General features: G+C 37.4%; 1 protein-coding gene across 1 annotated transcript; it reads left to right on the top strand.

Moving 5' to 3' along the window:
- Positions 1-822: 822 nt before the first annotated feature.
- On the top strand, positions 823-10840 carry GTF2A1 (general transcription factor IIA, 1, 19/37kDa; the record flags this gene model as incomplete). Its single annotated transcript, XM_009586635.1, has 6 exons — positions 823-918; positions 2664-2871; positions 5348-5412; positions 7570-7645; positions 9505-9638; positions 10520-10840. Coding segments are annotated over exons 1-6 (819 nt in total), but the record flags the coding sequence as incomplete, so codon positions are not given.
- Positions 10841-12005: the final 1165 nt, after the last annotated feature.

Here is a 12005-nt window from a genome sequence, read left to right as displayed (position 1 = left end):
CTAGAGCTGGTTACCCAGGACCATGTCCAGATGTCTTTTGAGTATGTCCAGGGATGGAGACTCCAGAACTTCTTTTGGCAATCTGAAGTGAATTGACAATTCACTTTGTCATTGGCAGTTTAGGCGTGAAATTGGTGTAATAGAATAATAATGTATTTGTAGTATTTCCCCCTGAAAAATTTCTAATGTAAAAACGTAAGTACTGATTGAAAACAGAAGTCTGTCTAGCCTAATAGCCTGTCTTCAATAGTTTCCATAAACAGATGTGTACAGAAGAACAGGACATTCATGTGAATGCTTCTGGTGTTCTGAGCCTTCAACGTTTTTCAGCTCAAGATCATTCTGAGCCATATTTGGTTCCTGTTGAACTAGCAAGCACTAACAAGTTTCTTTTGTTTGTGTTTATCTAATATCCTTTTGAATGTTTAATGTTCTTTGACATTAATATTTTGCACACATGCAAATATTTTTGCATATTCAGTATGTACATAGGCAAGCAGGAAACAAATTTACCGAATGGAAAACGATCTCCTTTTCTCTGTTTTGAATTACACTCCTCATGGCTTGAAAACTCTTGTGCCATAGTTATGTCAGAAAAGATAGCGAACAGTCCCTTCCCTTTTCACCTTGTTTGAGCTGTTCTGGCTGATCTATACCTCGTTCGGTATTTTAGTCACTCGGAAACGTGCAGTGTATTATGTAATGCAGTTTTCAGAGGTTTTTTGTGGGAGGAAATCTTATTTTAACGTTAAAGTGATAAATTTCTTTCAAAACAACACTGACGAATTACTTTTTTTTTTTTTTTTTTTTAAAAAGCCTAAATTGTACAGGTCTGTAATTGAAGATGTCATCAATGATGTCAGAGAAGTTTTTCTGGATGAAGGAGTGGATGAACAAGTTCTTATGGAACTCAAAACAGTAAGTTGCAACTTAGAATTTTTTTTTAATAGACCAATACAGCAATTGGTTTTCGGATCTGCTTACTGTTGTACACAGTAAAAATACTAGTTTTTAGTTAGCTAAGCATTGTATTAATCTGCATATCTGTAGCCTCATGTCATTTGAATTACACTGCTGTATAGAGAGATCTACTTACCTTGTTTACTTTCCCTAATCTGGCATGTCAAACTTGACATAAACTAACAGCAGGCATCCGAATTCATAGTGTTACTTCCATTCCCAAAACATTATATCTTTAAAAAAGAAAGGGGAAAATATGTTTATTGAGAGGCAGGCAATTCTTAAGGTTTCTCTGCAGGAAAAATAAAACACCTGTTCTGCTCAATGTTTTTGTCTTACTGAAGAAGAGGAGTTGCATTGTCAGATGCATTGTCAGATTTTTGCATGTATGGTTTGTGGTTTGCAGAAGTATTGTTTTTGGTGGGGTGGTATGTAATAAATTGCACTGTGTGCATCACACTTTTCTGAAGCTCTCAGATTCAGAATTGTTTTACATACAGTGGGTTTGAACTGTTACCAAGGGTCCAAAAGAAAGGCAGGATGTTGACCTGAGCTCTAATGGGTCTCCTGTGGCTTTCTTCAAATTCTTCCTGAGTAAAAGAAGCCCTGCAAAAGGGAAGAGAAAAAGCAGGAAAAAAAAAAAAGGGAAGAAATAAAGTAAAAGGAAACTGGGAAGGTAGGTGCCTGCTTATCTCAGCTGTTGAATAAGGAGTTCTTCAGAAAGCCGGATGTCTCATGCTCTCGGTATTTTTGAAGTATTAAAAAATGGATGGAGTGGCAAAGGAATTTTGAGTTTGGCTAGACAGAAACAGGTGAAGGCTTTTTTCCATGAAACCATGACCTGGCTTGGTGGAAACGGAGTGAGTGCTATAAGAAAAGCACCTTGGTGTTTGTGTCACAGATGTGTTCTACAAATGATGTCAGAAAAGATTGAATGAGGAAAGAGACAAGAAGGAAAATGAAGTATTGAAGAGGAAGGCTTAGGGAGCCCTAAGCAGGATTTGAAATCAGGAGTCCTAGGTGCCTGTAGTCTTTTTGACTCTGATGTATTATGAATACTTGCGTTGCTGTCTTTTTGCAAGAGCTGCTTTTTTTGCATCTGTGGCTTTTCTTGGGAGACATGTCAGCTGACATCAAGAACTGAAGGGCTGGAGAAGCTGAGTTTGATATTGTGGTAGAAACTGTGTAAATGCTTGTACAGAGGCATTATCTGAGGTATACTGGTAGTTTCTGTTGAAGTGTGTTATGAGGCAGTAGTCTTCAAGCAACTTTTATCGAGGAGTTCCAAGAAGAAATGGCTTGAGGAGAGCTGTAGTAAAGAATTACTTTTGTGATTAAAGAGGTAAGAAAGAAAGAAGGTAGAGAAGTGAAAACTTGAAGGCTAATTTAAAGTTACCGCTTTATCTCTATTCATGCTTCTGTTAGGGTTGTTACGAATCTTCCTCACATGGAAGAAAGAAAGAATGTTAAAGCTTAAGCTTGGACTGATAATTCATAAGGGATATTTAATTCCTCTTCTTAAAACATTACCTCTGTGGAGTTCTCTCTTCAGTCTGTATTTGCCTAAGGGCTTTTTGGCTAAGTAAACTGCACAAGATAAACAGTGAAAACAAATTTGATTTTGGAGTACTGTCTTTATATTGTTACAAATTCTGTTGAGTAAAAACCATACACTGAGATGTCTCTCTCCTTTTCCAAACTAGCTGTGGGAGAACAAGCTGATGCAGTCCAAGGCTGTAGATGGCTTCCATTCAGAAGAGCAGCAGCTTTTGTTGCAGGTGCAACAGCAGCAACAGCAGCAGCAGCAACAGCAGCATCATCACCACCACCATCACACACAACCTCAGCCACAGCAGACTGTCCAGCAGCAGTCTCAGCCACAACAGGTCCTTATTCCAGCATCTCAGCAAGGTTAGACTTACTCTCTAATCTCTCTGGCAAAAGACTCTCAAGTTAGAGAAACATCCTGCCCTAGATTTAGAATATGATAAGGAGTTGATCTGATGGATAACTTTGTGTCTTTATGTTAAACTTCGTCTCTACTTGCCTCTATTTAATGGGTCAAGAGCGTTATCTTGGTATTTGTGTTAGCCATATTCTTCAGAAGATTTTGGAAAAGCTGAGTTCTTCTCTTGGGCTTCTGCTACGTAACTTATGTTTTCAGAATACATGACTTTCAGATTCGGTCAAAAGTCCATTAGCAGCTCTGTAATTTCAAGCCAATATGCATATGCAGTTGGCAATTTAGTCATGAGGTAGTAATGTCATTAGGAGCAAATTAATTTTAAAAAATATATTACTGTTTAGCATAAGTGGATGCTAGGACGAGAAAAATACTTGTATAACAGTCTGAGCATATGTAGGAGATGTTTTTTCATGTTAGAACAAGTTTCAAGTGAAAAGCATAATGGCTGGGTATTTTTGTGGTCTTAAAAGATTGCACACTGTGTAGGTGTGGCTGTTCAAGGTATATTTTAGCTAGCCATAACAGTATTGTTTCTTGTAATTATTGTCTTGTGTATTCTCCATTAATAATTTAAGGGAAACATTTTCACCAATTACAGTTTCATTTGAAAAGATAAACACTACTGGATTTTACTGCATATATGCTGTGTAAACAAATCTGCCACTTTTGAAATGCTTGAGTCGAGTTTTCAGTGTACTACTAAAATTGTGACACAAAATATTTATCTGTGGTAGTCAGTCACAGACTTTAGTCTTTTTATCAGATTTCATGGATCAGAACCTATGTTGTCATAGGCACAAAAGATAGCTATGAGTTGATCCCCTCCCCCTACCCTCCCCCCCAAAAAAAACCCAAAACCCAACCACCATACAGTCAAAACAGAAGAGAACTGGTGTGACAAGAACTTGCTGTTAGGGCTTTTTTTCCTTGTGTGGTTTTTTTGTTTGTGTGGGTTTTTTTTTTTGTTTTGTTGTGGGTTTTTTGTTGTTTTGTTTTTTTCTTCTTATAGTACTTTGTATTTTGGCTGGACATAAATAAATTTCAACTGTTGGGATAAAATTAATTTTGAGATTAAGACCCATAAATACACGTGGCTTCAAATGATCTGGGTGTCTCCGCTTAAGTTACAGTCAGCAGAGCCTGGAAAGTCTGCTCACCAAGACCTCTAGTGGCTTCTCAGCTGAATAGCTGTGACTCTCCTCAGCAGGTTTCCTTCCATTAATATGGAGGTCCCTGTCCTCCCATTTGTGTCTTAGGGTAGAATAAGATCCTGCCTATAGTAATACACTTAAAACTGATTTATTATTGCCCAATTGTTGTGGCTTTTGACCAAATGACAGTGTGGAGGCTAAATGAAATTAGGATATCAAAGCACTTTAATCACAGACATGCAGTTTTATGAATTACTTGACTTCCCTGTTCCATGGGAGAGATGATGTAGTAGTTCCTTGCACAACCTGGTGCAGTCCCAGGGAGAGATCATGACGATCGGCATGGTGATTCCTGTTGTCCTGTGTGTGGTCCTGGCACAGGGTCACAAGATTTCCTTGGGCTCTTTTGCCCTCCCTGGGTTCCCTGAAAGTTGGAGAGATGGCCTCAGATCTTGGTGCAAGGTTGTGGGGCTTCCCTCCTCAGAATCTTTTCCAGAAACTCTGTTATCCCCAGTATTAAGTGCCCTTGGTTATAGGATTGGGTGGAGAATACCTTGCCGATATTAGTTTGTTCAAATTGTGCTCTCATTTTCCCATTTACTGCCACTGATATTAGCACTGACAACCTGCTTGTTTCATGGACTTGGAAACTTTTGCACTTCTAGATGATCAACAGGTTGTTTGCATAGTTTAGCTATCTATTTCCTTTAGCACACCAAAACTATTTTGTTGTTTGGGACAGGTTTGATCATATTTCATCTGCTTTTGCTACATTAGAAAGACAGTGAAGATCATGAGCTAATGCTAACAGATATGCTTACTAGACCTAACTCAAGCTAACTGCTGCATCCTGTTAACATGCTCTTCATCTTGCAACAATCCTTGCTTAAGTCTGTTTTAAGAGTTAACCACTGTCAATTGATGTTTTTGGAGAACTCTGATACTGGACATCAGCAAGTTTATGAACGTTTCACTGATACCTTTAATTTCAGAAATGGATTTTAAATCTTGCTTTACCTAGAGTCAGAGTAGGTGACTGAAGCCCTTGAAATAAGATCTGTAAAGCCAAAATAGCCATATCGCTTCTCAGAGCTGCTGTTGTATATTGTCTTGAGAGTAAAATTTAATAAGATCAGAGACTGCTCAGTAGCTGTTTTTGTTATGAAGCTCAGCTGATGTTTGGATGATGTTCCTTCTAAGTTATTCTGGCTTGGATGTTATTTTGGGCAGACTGCGTAGTTTTCATAAAATGCTATTTTTTTGTTTCTAGCACCTCAGCAGCAGGTTATCGTGCCAGATTCCAAGCTGATACCACACATGAATGCGTCAGGCATGGTAAGAAAATCAGAAGTTTATACATGCATACGCTGTCATTATGCAAGTTGTTTTCATTAAATAGTAAACACAAATCTGGTATTAGTCATCAGATGCTTAAAAGTAATTTAGGACACACTGGTAAAGCTGTCTGCCATCTTTCTGAGTTTTCTGCTGCGCTGACAATCTAGGAACAGTAATCCAGGACTTCAGTTTTGATAACAAATGTAGGACTTACTTTGATCCTCTGCTTTAAATGTGTTTAACCGAAACTTTTTTTTTAATCAGAAATTGGAGTACTGTTGGTATAAATCTGCATGATGATGTGCTCGTCATATACCAACACAACACTCTTAACTGATGCAAGCATACTGTATTTGCTAGATGCAGGAAAAAAACATTAACTACTCTGAAACTTAAGCTTATATCAAATGAGAGATTATTTAGCAATTCACATCAATCTTTTCTGGTCACGTTAATTTGATTCACTAATTTTGTAATAGCATATAAAACTGAGTCTGGTCATTTACCCTTTTCTTGCAGTTTTTATCGCTAGACGTTAATTTTGGTTATCTTGTTTGAAGTGCCCTGGCTTAATGTAAACAAAAAAATTCCTTGCAAAGCAATGAAAACAACAGCTAATACAAATTAAATGTGTCTTAGGACCAGAATTCGTTACATTCTTACCACTTTTATGGTAAAAGCACATGAAACAAAGTTTCATGATTAGTCAAAGCTGCTGCAGCAACCTTCACTCCTCCATTACCTGCTGACCTTACTATAGAAAAGAACCTGAACTTTTATACTCAAATAGCATGATTTACCCAGAGGCCCAGAGCACATTAACATCTACCTTTTTCTTACATGTTTTACAACCATTTCAATGTGATTTGTAAGTTCCCAAGTCCAACAGTTAAACATTTTTTTCTGTCTCATTCAGTTAGATCTTGTTGATGGGTATTGCAAAAATGACTATGCCATGCTTTTAAAACTCTGCTGCTGTCAAAATGTAGATGAATTGTATGCTGCAGAAGGCAACTGTGCAGTAAATAGTTACAGAATCGATTTGGAGTTATTGTGTGTGTTACTAGAAACATTTAAGTTGGTATTAAAGAATGGATCTGACAGACCTTGAATATCTTGGAAGGCAGAGAGTAATGAGAGTTTATTCATCTACCTTTGTCTGGGGCGTGAGGATGCAGACAAGTACTTTACAGTTTTGCTTGGTGATCTCTAATTTTGGCAGTTGTAACTACTATATTGATCAGCCAATACGGGGAAATCATATTTCTTATGAACAGGAAGTATGCACTCTACCCAGTAATAGAGTTTAAATCGTTTCAGTAGCAAAGAGTAATCAGCCATGGTTCCTTTATAGTGGGGAAAGGGAGGCTTTTCCACAGGCAGCTGAAGTTAGACCCTTGAAATGGAGACATCTCTGGAGAAGTCCATCTGCCTCTGTGAGTTAAGGACTTAATGCAGATTTTTGTGTTTGGAGCTCCCATAATTGTGTTGGAATTCAGTTTACTTGTAAGTTCAAATCATTACCCATTGAGAGTCTTTGGCTTTCTCTTTTAACCAGCTGTCTTGAGAGAAAAAATTAGTCATTCTGTGAACAGTCAGTACACTGTATGTGTATATTCACTCAGAAGAGCTGTGTTATGCGGGACTTGAAATGCAAATCATTTACAGAATGAAGAAAAGTGCAAACCTGATTACTACTCCTTGCGAAAACAAGGCAGGCGAATGTGATCATTGCTTCAGTACCTTATGTTTTTTCAGATTTGTAGGCCCATATCTTTAGCTGCTTTGAAAAAGTGTAAGTAAAAGTGCCACATGAGCAATGCAGTATTGTACTGTATTAGTAGATCAGCAGAGAAGACAGGAGAAAAAAAATCTACAGAGCTTGCAGATAAACCAAGAAACCGTGTGGAACTGGGTTAAGGTGTGATGCTTAGTGATTGTTGCTTCAGTCTTCTTCCTATTAAGGAAGAAGGGAAATAATTTTTGTATGTGGTATAATGTACAGTTGATTCATGCCTGCATTTCAATAGCTGCAGAAACCTGTGTGCAAACATTGTAAACAGCAATAAAAAGGTACATGTTTTCAGGCAGCATGTTGTGAGATGAAACACTGGCAATGACATCTGTGGTCAAAAAGCTTTTCTTGTATTTCAGAGTGCTGCAGCCACTGCAGCTACGTTGGCTCTCCCTGCTGGCGTTACTCCTGTTCAGCAGATACTTACAAATTCAGGTAACTGTCTTAACATTGAAATCAAACAATAGTTTTGAGGGTGCTTGGGAGGGAGAAATTCTGGGTTTTACTCCCTGCTATATATTGTTAAAAAGCAGAACCTGGGAATCCATCCTTACAAGGTTGTGCAATCTCTTCACTAGACTCCTGGACTCTTTTGCTCGCTGACTTGCTACTCTTGCGAACCTTGTGGTTCTGACCTAACAGTGGTGTGGGTTAGGTTCTGTGCAAGTTTTCCCCACTTTCTAGGGAAGCGCATGAAGCACGAAGACGGGCGTTGCTGTCTCTCCCCTTCACATATTTGTGAGCTTTGTGATGCATGATCTGAGCACAGGTACTAGACTGGTTATAAAAAAGCAGGATCGCTTCATCTGTGAGTTCAGATGAGGAATGTCTTAAGGTTTCTCGTACCTGCTAAGCACACACAGTGGAATTTCTGATTTTGCCGGCAATGCTAATTTTATTTTAGATTTATCATTTTTAAATACTGTCATGCTGAACGTTTAGAATATAATTAAATGTTACTTTTATGAACAGCATGTCTGGTGCCTCATGCGCTTTTGTATTATGCTGATTTTATAAGCTTGATTCTAGATCTGTTCTATGTGGAGAGTAAAGGAAGATCTGAGAAAGCTCATTTTCTAGAATCAGTTGCTGGTTTTGCCAGAGTAATTCATCTAGTCTGCTCAGAATCACCTGAGACTTAACCTCCCCACTTTAAACATTTGAATGTTTAATGGATATGTAGTAGAAATAAATGTGTAGCTGTTCTAGAAATTCAAATCTTTCCAATTTTTAAGGAAGCACATCTATGTTTGTCATAGCATAGAATAAGCTGCAGCTCACATTTGTTACTTTTCTTATAGTCATATTTACTTTTCTTCAGTTATAAATATTTATAGTATGTTTTCTTAAACAAGGGGCTAGGGTAGTCCCTTCTTTCAGATATACTTAGTTATTTCAGTAAACAGGGCTTTGCGTTTTGCTGTGGAGGGAGAACAGGAAATCAGTCTTTGAGGGAAATGTATGAAGTTCAGGATTATCTAATTTAATTTCTTCTCCATCTTTATGATTAGAAATGTGAAAAACTAATGTTGGAATATGTATTAGCTCTTGCTTTTCAGAGTTGGAGGCCAACTCCAAAGGTGTGTGTGTCTTAGACGTATTTTGTGAAGTGAGGAAAGGTATAAAATGGTAAAGGTATAGGACAATAAAAGAAAATCGAGTACAGGCATTACAGGAACAGAAAGGCAGAAAGGAGAGGTGGATAGTAAGTGTAAAGATAGATTTTTTTTTTTTTTTTTTTTTTTCTTCCCTTCTTTTGAAAAAGGCAACTGGATGATAATACTGCAAAAAAAGTTAACGCATACAGGAATTTTTTGTAATGTGGAGGGAAAAGAATCTGAGGAAGGGACATCGTCTGACAGGACCCTAGAAATACCACATTATTAGCAGTGGATAGAATTTTTGTGGTGTGAATACCTGTATTCCTATTTTGGTATATGTTCATATATCTTTCTATCTGTAAAATCTATCTTTCGAAGCCTGAGGTATGTTCATAAGTGGGAGCTAATGTTTAAAATACTATGCTGTGTTAAAGGATTAGACTTTGGTTTGCACACGTAAATTTAGTTTTGGATCGCATACCTCACGATCATATATAGATGGTAAACAACCCTATTAGTTCTTTGTTTCTGACACAGCTACTATAGCATAGTATCTTTTCACTGGTGAAAGTGAAACATAAATGCTCTCCTTTAATTGTCATTGGTGTTTTTCCAGGAGACAAGCTTCTAAACTAAGATAATTTTAAAAGTGAATTTCTACATGTGATCAATTTGATATTTATTTTATTACAGGCCAGATCCTCCAAGTAGTTAGAACTGCAAACGGAGCTCAGTATATCATTCAACCACAGCAGCCAGTTGTTCTACAGCAGCAGGTCATACCACAAATGCAGCCTGGTGGAGTACAAGCACCTGTTATACAGCAGGTAAAGAAAAATTTTTGAATAGGTACACTTGAAAGAAAAAAAAATTACAGTAATTACTAAAGAGGCTTGCACTTTTGTGAGCAAATTGAAATAGAACACAAAGTCAGAAATGGTATATTTAAAAAAAAAAAAAAGAGAGAATTGTGTTAAGAAGTGTGTTTTTTAAAAATGAACAATTTTGAAATGTCGTTTTCAATGTCACTTCCATTCTTGCCAAAGTCTGACTGGCTGCAGTTTAAAATCTCTTTTGTGCGTCCCCTGATGACAGTTAACGCTATGTGCATAATCCTAGTCTACATCCTTTTAAAAATGTGTCTATTGGTTAAAATGATTCTGTGTCACATAACATATAGAAGAAAATACTTAAAACACACACACATCCTCCTTGGTTATTTTAGTAGTGAATACAGTATGTTTTACGAGGATTCTTTTTCAGCTACAAGGTCAACTGTGTGTCCAGACTGTGTAAGCCTTGACTTTAGCATTGCGTCACAGTTTTCCAGTTTAAGCATGAATAACAATTTGTAGAGAGTTTAAATGTTTTATAGAGAAGGCTTAAAAATAATCTTTTACTTCAATTTAAACATTCCTCTCCTGTGCTTGGAACTCAGGTGTGGCAGTAGTGCTAGCATTTTAGAATGGAAAGACAGGAGGTTTTCTTAGATTTAGCAATGCAAAATGCAGAAAATAAACAGCGAGTAGTGAAAGAAGGTATGTTACTGAAAATTAACTTATGTATCTGATATAGGTAGAATATTTGTAACTCTTGTTTCTCTAATTAGTGCAAGTAAGATTGATACGCTTTAGTTGTTTTCTGTGAGTAAGTGATGTGATAGTCTGTTATGCTAGCAGTCATAGTACTTGCAATGATATTCCATCAGGTTTTGGCTCCTATCCCTGGAGGGATTTCCCAGCAGACGGGAGTGATTATTCAGCCTCAGCAGATCCTGTTTACAGGAAATAAAACACAAGTCATACCTACAACAGTGGCTGCCCCTACACCAGCTCAAGCACAGATTCCTGCAGCTGGTCAGCAGCAACCACAACAACAACAGGCACAACCACAAGCACCACTTGTTCTCCAAGTTGATGGAGCAGGGGACACATCATCGGAAGAAGAAGAAGATGAGGAAGAAGACTATGATGATGATGAAGAGGAAGACAAAGAAAAAGATGGGGGTGAAGATGGTCAAGTTGAAGAGGTAAACTTAACATTATTTCAGAAGACTGGAGCATGCTTGTGTTTAATTTCAGGTTTTTTGCAATATTTGAAAGAAAACTATATGCTTCAAATAATATTATATTCCAATAATTTTAAGAACATAACTTTTATCCTTGTACTTCAAGTTCTTTATTTCCCATATTGACGTTGTGGAAACTGTGTGTATTAGCAAAGCACCTTGAAATGCAGCTGGGGAAGGTGGGGGACACAGCAAAAACCGTTAATTGTTGTGAATGTCCTTTTAAAAACTTCAGCAGTAATATTACTGATCTTATGGAGAGGTCAGCCATAAAATTGTAAAACCTTCATAAGCAAACAGAAATAGTCAACCCTACTTGGGACTGAGTGCATACAAAAGCAAGGTATTACGAAGACTGACAAAAAGGAGAGCATATATTTAGTTCACTGAGGGGACCAATAGGTGTAGTCTTACCTGTATCTCACTGATGTTCCCTTGCTTTCTGTTACACTAGAACAAGCCTGAGAACTCAGATTTGCTTATAAAGCGCTCTAGAAACACATCTGACCTTGATTTAACGAAATCAGGAGATAGAAGCAGGAGTGAATATTCTTTGTAACTTGTTGCAATCTTAACAATATGTGCTTAATTTAGACTTTGAGTTTGCTTGGTTTCAGACTTGAGCCAGTGGTTCCTACTAAGTTTGGTGTGTTGCACCAAAAAGACCCACAAGAATAAGAAATTTTTAAAAAAGAGTGGGGGAGGGATACTAACAAGCTAAAAATACTGTTATTTCAATCTCTGACAGGAAACTTGATACTCCCTAAATCTATCCCTAAAATGCATTTTGAACTGTCAGATCACTTCCACAGTTCTCTGCAGCCTTTCCAATTATTTTAAAATTCCATTTAAAATGCCAGTATGAGGAGCATACGTAGCATTTCACAGTCTGTATCACCCATGCAGTATATGCAGGTAAAACTTCTAATTTTTATCAAGGAGTTAAATCAGGTTTTCTGTAGTACATCTACAGTGGTGTCCAACAGTATTTTTCTGTTACAAGTTACAGGTTGGGTTCACATCACTTTTCCATTATATTGATAAGCATTGATGTCAGTTTGAATGTTTTAATACTTGCCTTATTAGGTATAGGTCATTGTCCTAGTTTCGGCTGGGATAGGGTTAA

This window comes from Fulmarus glacialis, unplaced genomic scaffold (assembly GCF_000690835.1).
Source record: "Fulmarus glacialis isolate BGI_N327 unplaced genomic scaffold, ASM69083v1 Scaffold26631, whole genome shotgun sequence".
In the NCBI taxonomy this organism is placed as follows: domain Eukaryota; kingdom Metazoa; phylum Chordata; class Aves; order Procellariiformes; family Procellariidae; genus Fulmarus; species Fulmarus glacialis.
This window is presented reverse-complemented; position numbering and strand designations above follow the sequence as displayed.